Here is a 21,983-nt window from a genome sequence, read left to right on the forward strand (position 1 = left end):
TTAGCTGAAAGGGTTCTTAAACTCATTTTGTAAAACAGAAGTCCCACTGACAAATTTCGGTAAGGCCCTACAGTAACACCATATGTTACTTCTTTTTGCAGAAAAGCTACACACAAAAAACCCTCATAAGCTGCATCTGACCTTTAAATCCTCTCTGTGTGCCTACACTCAATGTGTCTATAAATACAAACCAAGATGGAAGCACAGAAAAGTAGATAAAGTCAGGAACAGCATAGCACTGCCTACATACAACAAAAGGAGAAAATTTCTAACTCAACATATGAAGGAGGTCCTGTAGAAGTTTTGACAGAGAAAATAAACATAATTTCTCATTTCAAAGTACTTATACTACACTACTGTTCACATTTAGAAAATCTTACTTATAAAATTATCAGATGGAACTACCCGAATGAAATTTTGATTTCAGAATAGTTTAGCTGAGGCTAAAAAATAATGGAGAGGCACTTAATACCCCAGTACTGGTCAGATCATGTTTTAACAGCCATTCCATAGAGGTCACATGCCAGGATCAACGTTCACCACTGCTCCCTGAGTGGAAACCATTAATTGAACTGAAATGTCAGGAAGGTATGATTTCATAAGAAAACCAATACAGCCAGAGACAGAGAAAGGTCTGCTGCTTCCTGCACCCTCGAGAGACACAGCAACCAAGGTGCATAAGGCCTCATTCAAAATTAGATAGAGTCAATGGGATTCTTCAACTCATCCACTGGTATCTTAACCATGCCAGAGCATGCAATTAGAGATAAATTTCACACAGTTCCTTTGTATCCCAGTAGGTGACGTTGTTACGATGCAGCTGATGACACCTGCCAATGGATAGCAGCATAGTACAGAAGGATGGACAGAAGGCTGGCTACTATAAGATCACTAGATGTGCTATACATTATCAAAGACAGCTTTGATCAGTTTTCTCCTGCCCTGTGTTTGCCATGTCTCAATCCTGGCAGAGAAGACACTACTTCATAACAAAATATTTGTGTTTCTTTGCAGGTAGCTTGTGGGTTTTTTGGGCTGTCAGTAAAGACATTAATTATAATATAATCTACAACTTGTCTAGACAAAGCTGGTTTCGAGACCAATAGCTGCCTTAGTTTTTTTTTTTCTTTCACAGTGATGTTTTCCTCAATAATTTAAAAGAATTGGGAGGAAAAAAATTGGAGAAATGTGCTGGATTACTGTAATTTGTGTTACTGAGACTTTTTATACTTCAATAGCTCAAAATCCATTTTATTTTCTTAGACTCAGAAGACAAATTCTTCCATCCTTATTTTTAAGACATAACTGCAGCTACCCCAACACCCCTATTCATATTTGTACTCAACTATCAGCTCTGGTTACTTACCCACTCTGTTTGCTCCTGACAACATAAAGGAAAAAGAAGAGACAACACAGTAATTATGACAAATAATTTAGCTAGAATGGCCACTGGAAAAAAACCACCGCAGTAGGATGATTGCATTTACTTTTGAATGAAATGCATGAACTTGGATCAAACTGCCAAATCTCAGCTGCACAAAAAGGGAACTGAATCTCCTATTTAGTAGAGAGCTCTCTGCAGACAGTTCCTCCAATTCCAAATCCTAAAAATAGTCCCTATGATTTGCAAACTAAAGGCACCAAATGCTGAATAAATAGTCAATTTTTTTCCCAGTAAGGGCATGATAGGTCAAAAGGACACATTTTACACAGTCTCCCCACTGCCTTTACCAGGTAATTCAGATGCAGCAACATGTAACATTTCTACACCAAAAAGAAATGTTAAATGTTACATGAAGTTTTAAGCCAGACAGAAAATGAAGAGACGAATTTGGAGCTCCCAGGTAAGAAGGGGAGAACATTAAAACAGAGCAACAGAATTCAAATAATATATATTTTCAAATATATAAACATACGTATTTTAGAGTGCCTCCAAGAAAAATAGCGTCACTGCAACTAGAAGCAAGATGGCTCTTCATAAAAAAAAAAAAAATCAGTGCTATTAATATAGTAACACTGAATTTTGATTGTTCTAATGCACAATCACGTGGGCATTTTGATGCTTGAATTACAACTCATTTGTAAAACTTTCACCTCTCCGGTGTCTTTTTTTCATATGGCTTTTCCAAAGTTACTGTTACAGACACAACCCCTTGGTCTGAAGTCCTGCTGTGATCTCTACTGCCCATGTCACTGCAATTCTGCAACCATGAGGGACACAATTAGGAGGAGGCTAGATGGTAAGAGTTTTTGTTGGGGGTGTGTATGGGACAAAAGGAGGCAAGATTCATTCCTGCTAAGCCATTTGTTTCAAAAGCTTGCTGGAATGAAAGGAATGAAACAGCTCTTCCGTTTCAACAGAAGAAACTAAACCAAATATGAAGGGATTTTCTGCAGCAAGAAGCAGAAAAATCAACAGCCAAAGATGAGTTTAGGAAAGTTACAGCACCAGAGTAACTCTTCAGCCTGAGTAAAGCACCAGAGCACAGAAGAAGAGAAAACAAAAGCAGCAAACCCTTCTTCACTGCTCTTCGTGGCTTGCCCTCGTTTGCAACAGTTGATGGTCTTGCAGTTTCTTCCCCCGTCTCTCTCCCGCTGGACTGTTCACTTGCTGTGGATTCAGCATCTGATGGTGAAATTCTGCCACAAACATTACAAAACAAAGAAACCAATGTGTAACACAAGTCTGCAAGGGGGCATAAGTCTCACACACGAAGAATCCTGTGCTAAAATAACGTGTGCTAAAACTTTCCTCTGTTTATAAGTAAATTTATAATGATTATAGCTAGATATTCATTGCCACAATGGTACTGTTGTTGTGTGTGAAAAACGACTGCAACACAATTCACATGTAAGTAATCTTTCTTTTAAAATACATTACAAGAGAAAGGTCTGTGTTTGTAAAGCAATTTACCTCTCTGAAAGAAAATAATTACAATTAGGAATATGAAACCCACATAAGTAACTAGTCCAACATTCAGCCTTGGTGTTCTCTTGTTAACAATACAAATCTATGTGAACATTTTCCTGACAAGTCAAAGGTAAGGCAGTTCAAAAATGCTTCTTTTATGTATTTGTTCCATGCAGCCACAAGATTCTTAAAAACATTTGTTAACTAAAAAATTATAATCTCAGTTCTTGCAGCTTTTGTAGGCAATATATAAAAATAAAAAACACCATGATCTTCCTCAACAAAATACTTCATCTGTAAAATTATTCTGACACTATGAAAACAGAAAAAAAATACAAGGCCCACACCACTGCCTGACACGAAAACCTGTCTTTTCACATGGGATCAGCCTTTTTGACAGGGTCTCTAGTGACCATTTTGTCTTGTGAACACTCCTATTCTGGCAGGGAGTTAATCATGGAGAGTGTGCACATGTCTGTGCATTAACACCATTAGTGCAGAATTTACTTGGGCTAGATGGGTATCTGAACTAGTTACTGAGGCTCTTGGCTAAACATCAACCTGCCTGAGCTCACAGACAAAGATAACTATATGCAGACTGACAAGTCCATTGAAGTTAAATCTACTCCTTGCAGCTCTGAGTTCAACTTCCCCTTTTCTCCTCCCTAAACAATGCCCTGACCTGCAGGACTGTAATACTAATGTCACATCCCAATTAAGAAAAAATAATAGCAGGGAAGAGGATAAATGGTCCTCAATGAGCTTAGAGATCTGCATCACTGCATCTTTTTCTATGGGGGACAGGGTGTGCAAAGCTATCATCTCCATCACCTTTTGTCCAGGTTCAGCAGAGTGTGAGGCTAGAGTTCTGTGTCCAGATCTCCTAGTGACTTTCTATTTCATCTCACTGTGCTCTGCATTTCCCTTCATATTCTTTTCACAGCGTATCCAAAGTATCAGCAGGTTATAGGAATATAAATAGTGTTGAGTCAACATCAGCCATTTCTTGTAAGAAGTGCTGAGGAACATGCAGTTGTATACTTTCAAGTCAAAAGCACAGGTCTGACTCTCAGCTGGAGCCTAGGGATGTTGAGCTTTCTGAACTCAGCTGTTCTTGTTTGTTGTTTCTTACAGATATAGAATGTGTACTCACATCACCACTAGATTTCTTGGCATGTAACATACAATCCTGAACTGATCTGTGATGAACTGAGTTCTGTATTTCCTCACAAAACGTCAAGCAGCTAAACCCAACACAACACGGTATGACACCATTTCACATTCCGACTTCTGCCTTGGGGAATAAATGTTTCAAACTGCAAGCTGACACGGGCACATCAGCATGGTAGGGAGATGATGGCAACATCTCCATAGTTAAGCCTAAAGGAAGATTTGTTCTGAAGGGAATATGAGGGAGAAAAGGAAGATTATCTTTTGAAAACATTTAAAATGTCTGAACAACAGGTCAGTCACTCTCACCTCTGTGCCTAGGAAGATCACAGAGCAGATTGTCCTGGAAACTACAAGAAGGCACATGAAAAATAAGAAGGGGCTTGGCAACAGCTAACATGGCTTCACTAAGGGCAAATCACACCTGAATTACTTGGTGGCCTTCTACAATGGGATTGTGGTGTATCATTAGAATGTTGGCTCCTGAAATTTCTTCTGCTTCATTTTCTAAATTATTCTAGACAAAATACAGTAGTATTCAAATAGTAGTATTCAAATACAAACTTTTTTTCATATGCTCATCTTCATATGAATATAGATGCCTTCCCCCATGTATCACCTCTGTCCTAGGCCACTTCTGAACTTATTAAAAGAAACACAGAAACACTTATCTTTCAGATTTATATTAGTTTGTTTTAATTTATACAAGTTACACCAAAGCTAGTGCAGCTCATTTTTCTTATATTATCTTCTAGCTTTGCCCACCTTCCACTGTACCACTGTCAGTCTCCCACTTACAAGGCCTGTAGGGAGTTAGGAAGACAGGCTTAGCAACTGGAAGGGGGAAACTGAGCTATATGAAGCCCACATGGGGAAGATGAAGCAAGGATCTTAAGACAACTGGAGCTTTAGAGGAAGCACAGAGGGCTGAACAGAGGAGCAAGCTGTGTTGCAGAGAACTTCAGCTCAGTCAGAATCACCATTAGTTTTCTTTCTCAGCTCATCCAACCCTGCCCTTGATTGCTTTTCTTTTCCTCCCACTGTGCAGTATCACATAGGTATAAGCACAGGGAATGCAGAGCTGGAGACAAAGAAGTGTGAGAGTGAGGGAGAGGAGACTTACTGGAAAGTGTAGTTCAGAGGGGGTCTTCTTAGAGTCCCATTTTTTTCCCCACGTGTTACCTTCCACCCTTTTTTTTTGTGCACAGATCCATCACTGTTACACAGCTTTGTCTAGATCATGTATCCTACAAACTATTTTTTCCAGCAAGGGACAGTCACATCGTGTAATTATTGGAAAAGGTTAGGAAAATACTGCTGGATGGTTGACAGACCCTTCTCCATTTGCACAGATGTGCATTACCATTCCTTTTTCTGAGTAAGGCTCATTTGCTACGAGCCCCCTCCCAGATAATCATAAAAAACAACATTTCTGCATCTTCCCTGAAGTTTGGAGATATGGGCCTAGTTTTGGAAATCCCGACTCTTCATACATGCATTGATCACTATCAATATGATTGAAACACATTACTCTTTGTCAGTGGTTTTCATTTGTTTTTAACCACCCGCTGGCTTAGTAGCTAGAGAACACAAAGAGACTGCATTGGAAAACACAGACCTGGTGTTTCCAGTGAACAAGCAACAACTTGACCCCAGTCAGCTCAGCAGTGCCTTAAATACCCCTTTTAACTGGGTATGATCCCTTTAAAAGAAAAATGAACACTAAAATCTCACAACTTTGTACTAATTAGCAAGGTTTAACAGTGGTGGCTCACTAGAAAATGTGTGTTCCAGAGCTCTGGAACAGTTCTTTCCACTGAAATTGCCCTAAAAATACAGCAATTGCTAGCCCTTAATGAAGTGTTGTCTACTACAATTTGTTTTTATCTCTGTGAACTGACCTCCCTCTGTGTCGAGCAGTCTTTGAAGGCTTTGTGGAAGTCTTGCATTTGGGGCTGGGCACATCTCCATTTTCAGATGGGGTAGTATCCTTAATAGGTCCTGGTAAAGGAGCTGGCTCATGGATAATCAGGACATCATCTTTATTGTGCTGGCCCAGATGCTGCTTAGCAAAATCAAAGCCTTTCACACTGGGGGCTTGTAGCTGTGAGAAAAGAACAAAGACAAGAAACAGGAACAGTAAGTGACAATGAGTACAAAGGCTTTGGTTCAGATCTGCAAACAACGGCCACTGAGAGGATGGTCAGGCTATGGTAGTCTCAGGAATGAACATGAGAGCACCAGGGAAAAGAAAAAGAAACTCTCCACAATTCTGTCACCTTACTGCAGTATATGATACACAGTTTAAAATTCCAAATTGAGAAATCTAGCTTAAAAATAGACTTCTGATGCCACTACTATTTTTACTGTTATTTACTGTGTGATGAGCTTTTTGTGTACTTGTGGGTGCAAGGCTGTAGACACCTGTGTACAGACTGAAATGGCTGCTACCACCAGGTCTTATTTTTGTTCCTTCCAGCCAAAATGGATGCAGGATTTTAAATAATTTGAATAATGTCACTGTTGATCTTTCTCATTTTGAAATCCACAAATCTGGGAGTGCTTGTACAAACACCTGGTTCATCTGATGAAAGATAAACACTCTGCAGATCTGAGTTATACAGCAGCCTGGCAAGGACTTGTCAGCTAGTATTGATGCCTCCAGAAAAAACACCTGAAAATCTCTTAGGGATTTCATACTGAACAGACAGAAAAATATACAAATTGGAATTCAGAGAAATTACCCCGAAGATTTTATTCAATGGGCATCTTACCTGATAAAGACACTGAATGTAGCCTTTTACTTTCATAATTGTATTTATAAAAAAAGCTAATCTCATCAGCGACTTGATTCAGACTTAATCAAGGCGCCGAGTTTCAAGCTCTCTGCTGATTTTGGGGGGTTTTGGAGTAATTGGAACATCTGAAGAACTAATTAAGAGAAAGTTTTTTTTGTTTTTTTTTTTTCAAACCCCACTCTATTCTATGTAGTTTGGAAGTTGAAAGCAGAAAGAAACGTTGACAACTCCAGTTTTTGAAGTGCACACACACACAACCTGCTGCACACCACACACACAAAATCCTCTGTGTGCTTCCTAGAGCTGATTTCCTGCAAAGTGAAGCATGTGCTGGAGTGCATTCACGGGTACATCAGGTTCCAGATGTTTAAATGAACCCCCTTTCATAAAGCTTGGCATGCCAACATAGCTAACTGCAAACAGACTTGTCTGATATCATGCCAAAGATAAGCTTGCCTAAGGAATACTCTGAAACAATCTCTTCAAAATATTTTTTCAGTAAGCAAACATTTTCCAAAGGGTTCTTAGAAAGGGCAATGCAGTTGAGCAAGCTGCCCATTTAAGCCAGTAGATGGCAATAAAAGCTCTTCTGTGAAATCCAACAGTTTATCTGTTGAGGTTTTGGAGTTAATTTCTCACAAAATGAGTAAGCTTATTATTTGAACAAATCTGGATGTCTTCTGCTATGTGCATTTGTCCTGGGCTTTACAACAGTCCCTTCAATTCAGCATTACGGGTGATTCAGGTATTGAATTTATGCAAATAACTGCAACCACTGATTCAAAAGGGCACTGGGGAGCTACACTAGGTGAAGGTGTAACTGTGTCTCCATCTTTTTTTGAGTCACTGTCATCTAGTGAAGCCTTTCTGAAATTTCTCCCCCTTCAGATGTTAAACATTTCTCTTCAGGATCTTGCTTCCTTAATAAAATTCCTGCCCAAAAGCCCTCTAAAAATCCCCACACCCCCTCCCCCAAATACTTGTGAAGACAAACTTTTCACTTCTGTTGTCAGAATTATCAGGCCAGTATGCCCCAGTTGATTACTGAAACCCCACCTCACTCACAGCCTGTTAGATGTTATGTCTATTCTCCTAGAAGATACTCCTCTGTGTGACACTTCCTCTGAACCTTCAGTGGCTTCCCTTCTTCCAACCCTTTCATATTCCCCCCTCCTGCTGCTTCCTCATGATGACATCCTCTATCTCACGACATTCCCCTCCACAGACTCCAGCCCCCTTAGCTCCAAAGATGATGACACTCTTCACCATGTCATGGGCACAATTCTTCCACAAAAACATCTGGCGGTGCTCTACCCTTTTCTTATAAACCTGCAAAGTTACTACTGCTTTTTGAATGGTGTGATGGGTGGGGTGAGGAAGGACAACTGAAGAGACAAACATTTCAGGAATACTGGAGTAACCAGTATGGTTTTACTAAGATTGCTGCATGTCTGAAGCATGAACTTCAACCTATCTTAGAATCTCTCTAGCAGACTGAGTGTGTAAATCTGTTTGGGAGTAAAAAATCATACAAAAATATAAAATTTTCTTCTTTTAACTTTGAATAGTCTCAGTTGCAGTTGCAGTCCAACATAACCTTTTATCTAAGCACAGTCATGGGAACAGATTTATTTATGTGTACATGCACACGTGCAACAGCATATGTATCCACAAATGTTTATCTGCAGACAGACCACACAGCAGCTGAATTAAAGGCTGTTAGCACTGCAAAGACCAGCACTCACACTGTAATAAATGGCAGTTAAGATTATCTGGAACAACCACAACTGGATCCTCTCAAACACAGCATTGCAATAAAGTCTTGAGTTAGAACATCATAAATTCAGTTCTTCCACAGGAGCCCTCTTGCTCTCTCCCACCCTGCTGGATCCTTGGCATAGAATGGGCCTTCTGCTGTTAGTCAAAGTGGGGCAGAATGTAAGAATGTTATTTGCAAAAGCAGGATCCCCACCTCATTTCACACAGAAGCTGGCAAGCACACACTGAAAGGAGAAGGGGATGCAAGATGAGTTTTTCTGCATGTTCACAGCTAGGGTGGCTAAGAATTTAGGGTTTCATGGTCACTTGCTGGCAATAGGCCAACCTCAGCTATCACCACCCAGGCACCACAGAACCTATAGCTATATTTTCCTTAAGTGGGAGCCACATAAACTTGTCAGCTGGTCTTACTCTTCCTTGACAGGCAGAACCATTCTCTGTGCCCCACTCTCTTGCCTCTCTCTCTCCCTGCCAGCTGCCAGTTCACAGCATCCAAGAACCTGAGGCTCATCAGCCTTTCCACTTTTAACACCTGGTGTCATAACAAGCTCTGGGTAACACAGCAGAGGAAAAACCCTCTCAGTCTTATGGTACAGCTCTACAGACCTTATAAACGCAGAACTGGTGTAATCCTCTGACAATTTAACTGGTAAATCTCTAACAAGTCTTTTTCAACCCCACGCAAACATTCTCCAAAAGTTTTAAAACTTAAGCCAGAAACTGGCAGTTCCCCACAGAATCAGCAGAAGCACTTCCTTCACACCAAACAACCTTCTTGTTCTCTTTCCTTCCACTCCCTGCACCCCTTAAGGCTCAGAATGCAAACTAGAGCTTCTCCACGACTATTTTTAAAGTAGTCCCTAAACCTTGCTCTTTGGAAAACAAACTCTTCTCCTCATCTTAAAAAATAGCTTCAGTATGAAACTGATACTTGAATGGAAATGGCCTGAATGCTTCAAGCCTTTCAGAGTTCTGTACAGCCAAACATTTCTAGATCTCTCCTGCTAAAAATCTCAAACTGGCACTACCAGCTCCAGCCAATACAGAGACTGTATGCACATGTGTATATGTTTGTGCATATGAATGAAAAAACGTGAGCGAAAAATGTGACGATACGTCCGTATACAACATGATACGTGACTGAATATGAAAAGTTGGTCCTCAAAAAAAAAGATAAAATCACTTATTAAAAATAACATTATTTGGAAAAGAGAAGTACTAATAGGATTACTGCTGTAGAAACAACATCGACATAAGCTTGCTTTGTTTTCTTAAGAACACAATCTACGTTTCTCATACCTCTCCTTGCAGACCACGGCAACATTATGACTTGGAACTGAAAAATGACAGGAACCAAAATCCACATTTTCAGTGAGAAATGTCTGAAGGACACAGAGCCACAACTCTGCTTTCTCTATGACCAGACAGTCAGATAAGTGACTCAGTGAAATGAAGGGTGTTGCTCTTGACTGAAGAATTTTGTAGCATTTTCTTAGAAATTTCTGCATGCCACCTGCTGAATTCTCTTTTTTTTAGGATCAAATAATGTAACAGGTTGCATCACCTCTGCCCATCTTGGGACTGGTAGTCAGGATACCATGTGTGGATCAGTCATCTACTACTCATATATTAATCACCACCAAGAATGCAGTGTCTTTTTAAGAGCACTTTTAAAATTTCGCTGGTATTGTTACTTATTCAGGTACTGAAAACGAGCATCTTTTCACCAGCCTCAGGTACCTTTACCCAGGACTGCACAAAACCAGTCTTGGCAAAGAGTTCTTGTTTTAAATCCAAGTTGTTAGGGGTTTTCATTTATCTTTAATATTTGTGAAAGGGAAACAGATAAACTACTCTGGAGCTTACCACCACAAAATGAACATGTCTAAATTACTGCACTGATAAGGAATTATATTATTATATAAATACAGAACCTGCCAACACCTTAGAGAAAGATGATTTCATGTTGCTAAGTCAAGAGAGTTTTTAATTCTATTGTTACACACTGAATGAAAAAAATAAAAAAAACCCCAAACCAGTATTTGAAGCTCAATTCACAGAAAAATTACAAAATTTCTGCAGAAGCCTACAAAATCTGGGCACCTCAGTCAATTCTTATTGTATAAAAGCAGATAATAGTTTCCGTGTTGTTCAAGCCACTGAAATACAAAATGCTCGCCAATATATTGTTTTATTGTATGCAGAGACACACCAGTAATGTCAACAACCTGTCTTCTCAAGAAAGCAAATGCTCACAGGCCAGTGAGTAATTTCAGCAGAAAGCAGAAGAAACACACTTGACTCAGAATTCTCCCTGTAGTTCCTACAAGCAGCATTCGAATTTGGCCATAATATGCACAATAATGTATTAAGACAGTTTTCTACTGATTTTATACCATGGTCTTGCCTTGTTCCTTGTAGGGCTAGCTGAACTGAGCAGAGGCTGTTAACATAAATTTCTCAGGAAACAAAGGAGCTAAGCATGTACTTTAGTGTCAGTGCATAACCTGTGAACAGGACAAGAATCCCTATAGAGAAGTCCTGCTGACTTACAACCTTACTAAAATGTTAGCATATGGAACGTTAAAGGATAAACAAACTTTTCAGGAAAAAAAAAAACAAAAAACAAGTCTACAAGTTTAAACGTAGCAAGACAATGAGACACGCTGTTCTTAAAATTAATGTGGGTTGAAGATATAAGTCAGTGTGATTTAGGACAGCTAAAAGCTACTACACATTGCCAACTAACTTCACAACCTGACATTCACACCACCAAACTCTTGTCCATATCCCCTGGGCACCATGACATGTGTTAGTGTGAATTCACTGTAGTACTCTCATGATGCATCAAAAAGGATAATTTATAGTTGCTTGTGTGCTTGGTAGTGTCTTCTTAATTTTAACCCTTTTTTCACTATGTGTCTACTTTCTCATCCAAGAAGTCATCTACATCTTCTTCCCACAAGGATCATCCAGCTGTATGGTTTGCACTCACTGTTCCACAAGATACTCAAAACACGTACCAGTCTACCAATAAGTAAGAATTTAGAAATACTGAGGCATGTTCAGCTTTCAGAGTCCCATTTTCTTATTCAGCTCATTCTTCTATTATCATTGCTACCTATCTTTCCACATAAATACAACCTCTGTATTTTTGTTTGGATTGCTCTCCTTCAACATAAACCCCTCTGGGGCAATGGCCAGGGACTGCCTGTAAAGAATGCAGACAATTTGTACATATGATTCAACAGCAGTAATGCACATCTGATTTAAGACACAAAACCCCTTCACTCATGAAAAAAGCATACTAGAAGATCTCATAGAAGGAGAGTTCTGACTCCACAGCCACCTTCAAAATACTGAAAAAAGACCCACTTGTATTTCTTGAGGCCTTTTTGTGCCATTGTGTCTCTTTTCTGAGATGGGATATAATGCAACCTATTTGTACTGTAATCCAAACTTCTTCCAAGCCTACTTTAAAAAAAATCCACCACTAAGCATCAATGAGAAATGAGCAGAGGGATTCCTTCACTGTTGCTGGTTTAGAAAAATATGTTTAGGGACCAAAACAAAAAGAAGTCTCTAATTTAAATACCTTCACTTGTTAACAGTGTTTGTTTGTAAAAAGAAGTGCACGTGCAATGGCAGTTCCCTGTATTTATTACATCTTATGTGGGATGTGACCACCCTCCCACTGCAGCAGGGTGACAGCCTGTGCCCTCTATGGCAAGCCTCAAACGAGAAGCAAGATTTTGAGACCTGAGGGTCAGAAAAGAGGCTGCATGTACAAAATGCCACCCATTTTCTTATCTTGGATCCAGTATCTCTATCCAAATTACACTTCCCATTTGTCATCACATCAGCACTTTGGTCAACTATTACCATTTCTGGGAACAGGTAAAGCAGTTGAGCAAACCTGTTCTTGGGGAAAGGAAATATGCTTAGAGGTGCTTGGGCTTCTCCCACCAAGCTGGGAGAAAGCAGCACACTGTATAGCCAGCACTGGAACAGAAAATCAGAACAAACTGGTGTACAGCCTCTGGTCCTCCTTCCCTCTGCTGCAAAGTCAGAACTGTGTTACTGCTTACCACCAAACAAACAGTAAGAAAAACAGGAATCCCGCAGAAATTACCACCTCAGGAACTTTGCTTCAGAAGCAGGATTAAAAACAAATAAAGAAACGCCCAAACTTACAAAACTTTATAAAGCCTGAGATTCTCAAGACACCTGTCCTGAAATATTTTCTCAAGACAGATTTTTCTTGCGGATTTTCATCATCCCTCTTCTTCTCCTTGGTGCATTTCCTCCTGCCACACTTATATTACCATGACAGCTCAGTAAATTTCACAAAATACAAGAGGGATCATGTTGTTGAAAGCCCATAACTCTGAGTACATATATGCCCACAGGCTGCTGAGATAACTGCTGTAACAGGCAGAAGTTTGTTCCTGAATCACACAAAATCTTGGCTTTCCTTCTCAGACAGAAATGCTGCCGGGTGGATACAACCCTAATCGTAGTTTGTGAGGTTCCCTTGCACACTGGTTGGATGGAAGTGTCAGGAGTAAGTTAGACAAAGATTGGCAAATTTATACAATAGCCAGGTCACTGCTGTCTCAGTTCCACCAGATTTTTGTCCCTGAGTTATGTTAAACAATTACTCCTCTAAGGCCACGTAAATAACTCCAACACAAACTGCAACCTCTCAAGACAGAACACACAACACCAAAAAAAAAAAAAAATACAAATTAAGGGAACTCTTTGCTAAACTTGTGAAGCAAACAAATACATTCTAACATGGCTCTCACCATCTGCACAGAACATATAGACAACACAGTCCAAAACCACATCCTCTCTACAAATAATGAGAAAGTGCTATCACGTTTAAGTAAAGACTTCCAAGATAGAGCATAAGTCAGCAATTTTCATTTATTTTCTCATGCTGGCATTTTGTTGGGTTCAGTGATTCACACATTTATATACCTAAGAGGGGTTTGAAAAAATATTTCTGCAGAAATATTCTGCTTGCTGAAATGAAACCACAAGCGTCAGTCACAAGTGGGTGGCACATTGAAACTTAGACAACAATGATTTAATGCTGGTGCATTTCCATGCTCCCAAAACAACTAAATTGTACAGCAGACTCTCTATTGTCTTTTTGTTAGGAGAGAAAAATTTACTTCTCCAGTATTAATCTCATCTAATCTCAGAGGTTTATTATGTTTAAGATGGCACAACATCTACCTGTATCTTGAAAACAGATTCTTTTTAATTCCTTTTGAAAAGTAGCCACTATATAAACATGACTCTATAAATCCACTGATCACCTACATTTTGAATGGCATATTCAACTCTACTCTCCCTCTCTCAAAACAGACAGAATTAGAAAATGTCCACACTATTCAAAGGTTCAAATGCCAGTTTAAAAGAAGGGACTGGAAAAAGAGATGATGAAGATAGCAATAGGACAGAGGTCTATAAAGTCAGGATTGGCAAAGATGAAGTGCCTAGGCATCACTGTTCCCTGTCCCCTCCAATACAAGGACTAAGGGGCATCACAGAAAACTTAGCAGTAGCAGGATAAAAGCAGGGTGAAACAAGATGATGTGGTTCTTCATGTAACATGCTGTGAAAATCCCTGTCAGCAGCTGAGATGAGTTCAGAAGGACCAAACAAGTTCATGAAGAGAGGTATGTTCAGGGTTGCTAAATATCATCACTTCTAGACACAGCCCTTGAGACACAAATAACTGAAGGCTGAAAAGTTACTCAAGGCAAAGCAATCCATATACTCGCCCTGTCCTGCTCTTCTCTAGGCTTTTCCTTGTGGCATCTGGGCTAGCTGGCCTTTTGAAATGATCTCAAGACAGATACTCAAATGTTTCTATGAAAGCAGATGGAGACATTTCACTTTTTATACCTATTTATATAAGCAGTGTATCTAAGTGAGGTATTTTATTTCTACCATTTGTGAATAGTTAATCCTCTTTACAGAGGAAGAGTTACTATAAAAGAGCTCTTTCAGAGGAACTGCCATCAGAGAAATGCATTGCTGAGAAGTAATTAAGATGTTGAATACTGCATCCCCTGTTAGAATCCAGCTATTGACTCTGAAGGAGATGCTGTATGTCATTCCCAAAAAGACAACAGTTTGGATAGTTAGTCAAGGTAGCTATTAGAAATGAATGGTATTTGTTATGCAAACATGAATCTCTTACATAAACTCATGTCAGTTTTCAAGTAGTTTTTATAAGATTGGTGTCAGCTGCCTTTCTTAACACAAGTCTCTTCTGACTGAATTTTTCTGCAATGCAGAGCTGTTGCCTCAACATTATACAGATGAACAAAAGGATTACAGGATGTCAAAACATCACAAGAATTCTCTGCATCAGGAGCAGAAGCCTAGTATTTAGCCTCCAGCAGGGCTGGCCTCTGATCTTGGGAACATCCAAGAGATAACTCTACTGACTATACAATAATAAGCAAAATTCTCAACTCAGAGGTGTGAAGTTACACCTGACACATGACATTTGGATATCAGATACTCCTGCTTGGGGCGGGGGCGGGGGGGGGGGGGGGGGGGTGGGGGTTAGGATAAAAATCCACACAAGTGCCTCTCAGACATCTTGCAGGAGGCATGACTCATTACCTGTGACCCTGAACAGATTAGAGCAGACACGCAAGGGCTGGTGACAGTCCCCAGGTGATGATGACACTTCAGCTGAGCTGTGCTGGCACACGAGGCAAACTGGCAGCCCCCCAGCTCTGGCATTACCTGTGCTGCAGCTCCAGGAGAAGGTGCAGCACTCTGTCCAAGGCTTTGTGGGGACCAGCCCACTCCACCTCTGCCATGTGCAAACACACACAGGAGGGACACTGAACCAGAAGGACTTATTCAGTCTCTAAGAAGCACAGTGGCATGCAGAAGCCTCCAGAGTGACATTTGACTGGAGAAGCAGCATTCTTCCCCATGGGTTTTAGGATGTGCCCGTGGATAAACAATGAACTGAGCAAGCCACTCAAAGCTGTCACTGCTTTTGCAGTGACTTCAGCACACCCAGCATTTACAGAAGACCTTATACCATTTACATCCAAGACCTTATAAATAAACTGCCAATTAGCTGGTCCAGTTCTTGCCATTAGGGCAGGGAGCCTTTCCCTGAACAATTGTCTATAGCTGAAATTATCTCTGAGAAGTCCTGGGAAGGGATCTGACATTTTTCTTCAAATGCTTTTATACACAGAAGGGAAAGTGAAACCCCAAGGGAACTAGATTTCATTTAATTTTTTTTTTTTATGTCCCCAGAGAAAGAAATGATACCGCTGACTCTGCTTCTATTGTGGATAACATGCAAAATAATTTTTTGCTCTCTGGGGAAGAGGGAAGGAGTGGTTTTGCACAAAAACATCGGAGGCCCAGTACAGGTACAGAGCAAAATGACGGTTTGGGCACTAAAGAAATTAACTGAGCTTTTCATGAAGAAAAATAACCAATGGAAAAAAATCAGTTGCCCACAAAAGGCACAGCTTCTTTGCATGATAAAAAAGCTTGGGATAAGCAAAAGGCTGGGACAATGTTATGGTGGATATAGACTACGGCAAGAGAGAAAATCTTGTTATTTAAAAATACCACTTGTGCATCTTTTTACTTCATAAGGCAAGGACATCTTAATCCTGTGCAACAACCCAGGTCACATCAAGGTGAATTTCCAGTAGGATGCTATGGCTTACAGAACAAGTAATGAATATTTGATGTGCCCTTTAAATATCTTCGTATCATCTTTTCAAAAGAATTATCCTTGCACAGACCAATGAATCTTGCATAGATTCACTGCTCTCCCATTTTCTTAACTCTCAGTTTAAAAAGCATTAAAATAACTTTGATCTAAGCATGTTTTCCCATTTAATCTCCACAATGGAAAAGGAAACCTAACATTTTACAGGTATTATTAATCCTGCTTTGACGCAAAGGGATGGATTAGCAAAACACAATCTCTTCAACATTTCTTCTTTATAATGGAACCCAGTTTTGCTAGCATCAGCTCCCACAGACGTTTTCTTTCCCATGTATTTATGTTTATACTCACTGAGGCAGCAGTTAAGTAAAAAAATCCCTTAATAACAGGCTCCCTCTCTATACTCTTTGCAGGAAGTAATATTATGAGCCTTTTTAAGCAGGATCCTTGTGCCATCCTGTCTGCAAGACACTGATCCTGTAATGAAGCTGGAAGGCCAGATGGAAAGAACACAAACTGGTGGAGTGGTACATGCAATGTGCAGAACAGCCCTTTGCTCTGTACAGTCCACCTTGCCCATGTCTTTATCTTAGAAGATTCCTTATCATTCCTAATATCTGTATTACCTTTGAGAATGACCTGGCCTTAAGGGAGGGGCCAAGCAGCCCATCTGGACTCAAGCCCAGCTTCAAGGCTGCTGTGGCACATAAATAGTGATGCAACCTTGGGTACTTCTGTGGACTTGTCACCACAAGATCTGGGTATTTTTCAACACAGACATGCCCACTCAAGTGGGAAATCTGATATTACTGACCATCACAAGTGAGGGACTGTGACCCAACTATTCTAAAGGAGAGTCCACAGAGTGTTTAAGGGACCAAAGCCAGCTAGCTCTGCTGACATGGTATGCTGGCAGTATAGAACAACTACCCCGTGACCCTCACCTCACCAAGGTGTACCAAAGCAGCCATACCCCATACACCCAAAAGTCATGTAGGGCCCAACTGCCAGCAGATGGTAATAGTACTGGGTTCCTTCATCAGAAGAAACATAACATCAGAGGTGATGTTATGAAGCTTATGACTTACTTTTAATGGTGGTCATAGAAACACAGAAATCACACCTACTCTGTAGAAGTAAACCTTTACATATAGAAGATTAAAAGTAAAACTTATACTGTCTGAGTGAATACCAAACCATTTCAGGAAAATCCAGGCATTTCAAAACAATTAAATGAAAGAAAAGATAAAAGGAAACATATCACTGACACGTGGGGCTATAGAATCCAGTAAAATCTGTAGGCCTAAGAATCTTGCTGAAGAGGATAATGCAACTTTGTAAGAGATATTCTAATTAAGGATAAAAAGCTTCTGCACAACCTGTGGCTTACTAATGCAATCTGCATTTACAGCATATTTACAGAGTTCTCTCTCTTGATGTTCCAAGGAACCAGCCTTTCAGTCTTGTCTCTGCAGCACAAAGCAAACAAGCTTTTTCCCCCTCACTCCCAAGCCCATTCCAGGCTTTTAAGTCACAGGTAACACAATTTGCTATCAGCTGCTACTGTAAATTCCAACAGATTATTATGCTGCCCACTGAGCTGCTTTGTTAAAGTGGCTAATTGAAGACACTGAAGAAAGACTGGTGACACCCCTGGAGATCCACCAGTGCTGTATGATATCTGGTATCAGCTGAACAAGAAAGAGGTGTCTCTGTTGCTTACCTTCCAATCAACACACATTTTCAAGCAAAAAACACATTACAGACTTATTACAAGGTTGAAAAGTATTGTCTTCCATTTCCAGTATGGATACACATAAGCTAACAAAAAATTCCGTATTTGCTAAATATTAATGGAAGTGAGAAGAGCTAGCACACTATAAATGCACCTTTACTTTTTTTACGAATGAAATATAGATTCCAAGAGAAAAAATCAGATCTTTAACCTAAATATCTTTCTATTTACACATACAGTGCAGGCTTTCACCTTCCTTCAGTACCAAGGTCAAGCTCTGAAAATAGAGAATGGAAATAACTGTGGCTGTGGTGAGGAAGAGGAAGCTTAGTCCATTTTTATGGGGTTTATTTACCGACATAAATTCCTGACCACTGGATAACATTCTTTTGATCACTTCTTTGCATTTACTCTAATAAAAAGTATAAAATACACAGACAATTTTAGAGGACAGGATCAAACCAAATGTCCCTAATAATCTGTATGCTGTTTTGGCTGTCTGGGGGTCTTTGGTGGTGGTTAAACACGCCCTATCCCAACCCAGAATTCCAACCCACTGTTTGAAGACATGAAATCCCAATGGCAGCCTGATAGTAAGGAAGTCAGAGTACTGCTTTTATTCTGGGGAAAGGAGGATATGGTCTGCAAAGTAGGTTCTTCCAGTTGCTTGATGTGCAAAGTAATAAAAATTTAAGACACTTTTTATTGCTTTACCTCCAGTGGCACAAGGATTGAACTAGATGTCCTTACTGGCTCTTTCTAGTTTGCTTACAGTGACTTCCCCTAAGAAGGCAAAGTGACAGGTTCCCTAGGCAATCCAAAATGAGACTTGCATATAAACAAGCTTGAGGCTTCTGACTCATGAATGATTAAGATGAAGAACACTGTGAAAGCAGTGGGGAAAAGCAACTGAGCCATTTTCTTAAAAGGAAGTATTTATATGAAAGATGTTTCTGGCCTTACAGCCAATACAACCCAACTGCTTCCTCACAGAAAAAAGCTTGTGATAGCAGAGGTACTGAAAATGTGATCCAATGTGAACAGTGTACCAAGGGTAATGGTCCTCTCTTGCCTCTTTCGTATGACCCTTCTCAAATTAGTCAAAACTACTGTGGGGGACTTCCTCAGTCAAAAATGTGTGTTACATATTACCACAGCAGAGGTGAAACAAGGTACCAGGGGGTGGTGTTCATCAAAGGGTACCACTTGTTGCCAACCTGGATTCTGACACACAACTCGCAGTTGCAAGACAAGTGGAAGTTACTATTGATTTGTTCTGGCCGCTTTGGAAGTGCAAGTGCTTTCTGTTTCTCTCATCTTTCACATCATTAATTATCTTGAAAGAGAGCATGGTGTACAGACAAGGCTTGTTATGGAGAAAACTGTGTGACTGAACATGAGGTCACAGTGCAGAACATGACTGCAGTACCACAGGATTAGCAAAGGCAGATTATTTTGCCTTTATTAATGCCTCTGAAGGTATAGTCAGTAACAAGCATTTCTGACACACATAGGTTCTCTTTGGCTGTAAAAAGAAAGTAACCTTTCAGGCACTTTATCATTCTTTTTACTGAATACATCCTTTGTGAAAAATCTGGATCACAAATTTTTTGATTTATACTCTCGGGCAATAAAAAGACGAAGAGTACCGAATTTCTCACTATCCTAACCAACACTGGCCAACAAGCTCACTTATGCAGGCACACACAGATCCACTAATTAATGTTCTAGTACTGCAACAGGTTCTCACAATTGCAATAAAAAGAACCCTGGCAGAACATAGAGCAGCCAGGACAGGTTCTAGCAAATTCTAGCTCCAGTATGAGGTATGATGGGTGGTGCACTTCAGCTGTCAGATTTGGTCAGCAGAAGCTCTCCAAAGAAAAATGCAGCCTTCTGGGGAAAACGAGGTCAGTGATTTAAGACTCAGTGCATTTCTTCTTATCCAGTCACAGCCACAGCCTTGAAATGAAGTGATAAAGAAAGGTTCCTTTCAGCCTCAGTGCCCACATTTCAGAAGGATGGATCTATCTAATGCAGTATCAAATACCCAGGAGAATAAATAAAACACTATGGGATTCTTGACTTCAACTATCATTACACAACTTTCCTCCTTTTTTTCCCCCCCTCTAAACTGGAAGGCTCTGAAATTGTATTTACACACACTAGTTAAGGATGCCAGGTGTTCCCCAGAGTCTCACATTCGTTTGTTTTCAGAGTACTCAAGCTCCTCTCTCAGCACAGCTTCCCCTTTTACCTTCTGTCGCTGCTGAATGTTGCTCACTGTGTCTGGCTGAAACTCCAGCTTGTCTGTTCGGCAGAGTTTCCAGTATAAAATAATAACAATCAGGAGCACCACGGCAACCGGGACTGCTACCCCAACAATAATCCAGAGGTTGCTATTCTGTGTCTCTGAAGTGGACTCCTTCAGCTTCTCCACAGCTGTAAAGTTAAAAGGAAAACAGCAGTATTATTCTATTGTTGTGTTTTAAACTGAGGACACTTCAAGGTTATGTACTTTAATGCTCTTGTAAACGCCAGTAAAGGAATTTATCAGAAACCAGCTGCACATCACAGGAAATGTCATACCACTGTAAGTTCAGGTATGTCATGCTCAGGAAGCATGGGGCAGGAGATCAACTGTCCTGGTCCATCTTCTGAAGACCTGTGCTTAAAATACTAATGAAAATGGCACTTCTGCCACATCATCCTGTAACCCAAAACTAAGCTGACATAAGTGAAATGGGTCTAAAAAAACTACTCTAGCACTAACAGAGCTAAGACAGACTTTCCAATACTGCTGCCTGGTCCCTGCTTTAGGAAATGTTACCAGCCTTCCTCTTCTCTTTGGCATTTCATTATCAAAAATAATTTGAACCTCCTCCACAAGGTGTATAGTTCTACACTGGTGATTACTTTTTTTTCCTTCTCTCTCTTTCAATGTCAGTGTGTGAGATCCCTTAGCTCCAAGCAGAAAACAAATCTGCTGGAAAATATAATCAAAGAAGTCATTGTTGTAAAAGATACACTGTAATAAATGATAAAACTTTTATTTTCTAATTTTGTATAGTGGTTAATTATGGGACTAAAAATCATAGCAATAATACATTTCTAGACAAACTGATGCACTTTCTAAAAATTATGTTTTCAAGTTAAAAAGAGTATTTCTATCTTTTCTATATATCATTTTATTAGTAGCCATTCCAGCGACGAGCCTAGAACTTAAGAGAATATAAAATTCTTATATTTTATATACCTAACAGCTCATTTGTGGCATTATGTTTTTTGTGATAAAAATAACCTTTATTTGGTCTAGTTTCTTCCAATAGACAAATTTAAATATTTTCATGACTCTGTGACTCTTAGAAGACCTTTCTAATGACAGGTCAAAAATTACAAAAGTTTCAATAGGGACAATATGAACACTTTATGAAGTTTGTTCAACATTTATCATTTTTTGTAAAGAGAATTTATTCTTGCAACTTTTTTCACTTCTGTCTAACCAGCATTACAATCCATTAATGGATATTAAGCAGATGTGTATGAGCTACTGACCTACCTGTACACAACTGTTTTAATGAGGGACAACATTTAGGAACACGTACAGATGGTACAATTATTACTATTTTCTTTCTTTTCTTTCTGCAAAGAATTTTAAATATCAGACACATGCTTGTTCTGTTGGCAAAACACCCTGTGGTACCATGTAACTCATGCCTCCATATTGCACAGAAATGAGAAAAGGTAATTATGCATTCATACCAATTAGATATTTTGCAGATCATACTTGTCATTTCCTAAGATACCTTTAAGTTTCTTTCCTAACTGTAACATGGAATTTTGAGTAGGTATTCT

At 39.7% G+C, this 21,983-nt stretch overlaps 1 protein-coding gene across 1 annotated transcript in view; it reads right to left on the reverse strand.

Moving 5' to 3' along the window:
- Window positions 1–21,983, reverse strand: part of KIAA1549 (KIAA1549 ortholog) — a 137,294-nt gene that overhangs the window by 19,449 nt on the left and 95,862 nt on the right. Inside the window, exons 10-13 of the mRNA XM_062491546.1 lie at window positions 20,386–20,570; window positions 5,983–6,185; window positions 2,516–2,640; window positions 1,367–1,381 (exon numbers count right to left, since the gene is read on the reverse strand). Of these exons, the coding sequence (XP_062347530.1) occupies window positions 1,367–1,381; window positions 2,516–2,640; window positions 5,983–6,185; window positions 20,386–20,570 (528 nt within the window). The remainder of the gene's footprint in view (window positions 1–1,366; window positions 1,382–2,515; window positions 2,641–5,982; window positions 6,186–20,385; window positions 20,571–21,983) is intronic.

Source organism: Cinclus cinclus, chromosome 4, assembly GCF_963662255.1.
Source record: "Cinclus cinclus chromosome 4, bCinCin1.1, whole genome shotgun sequence".
In the NCBI taxonomy this organism is placed as follows: Eukaryota; Metazoa; Chordata; class Aves; order Passeriformes; family Cinclidae; genus Cinclus; species Cinclus cinclus.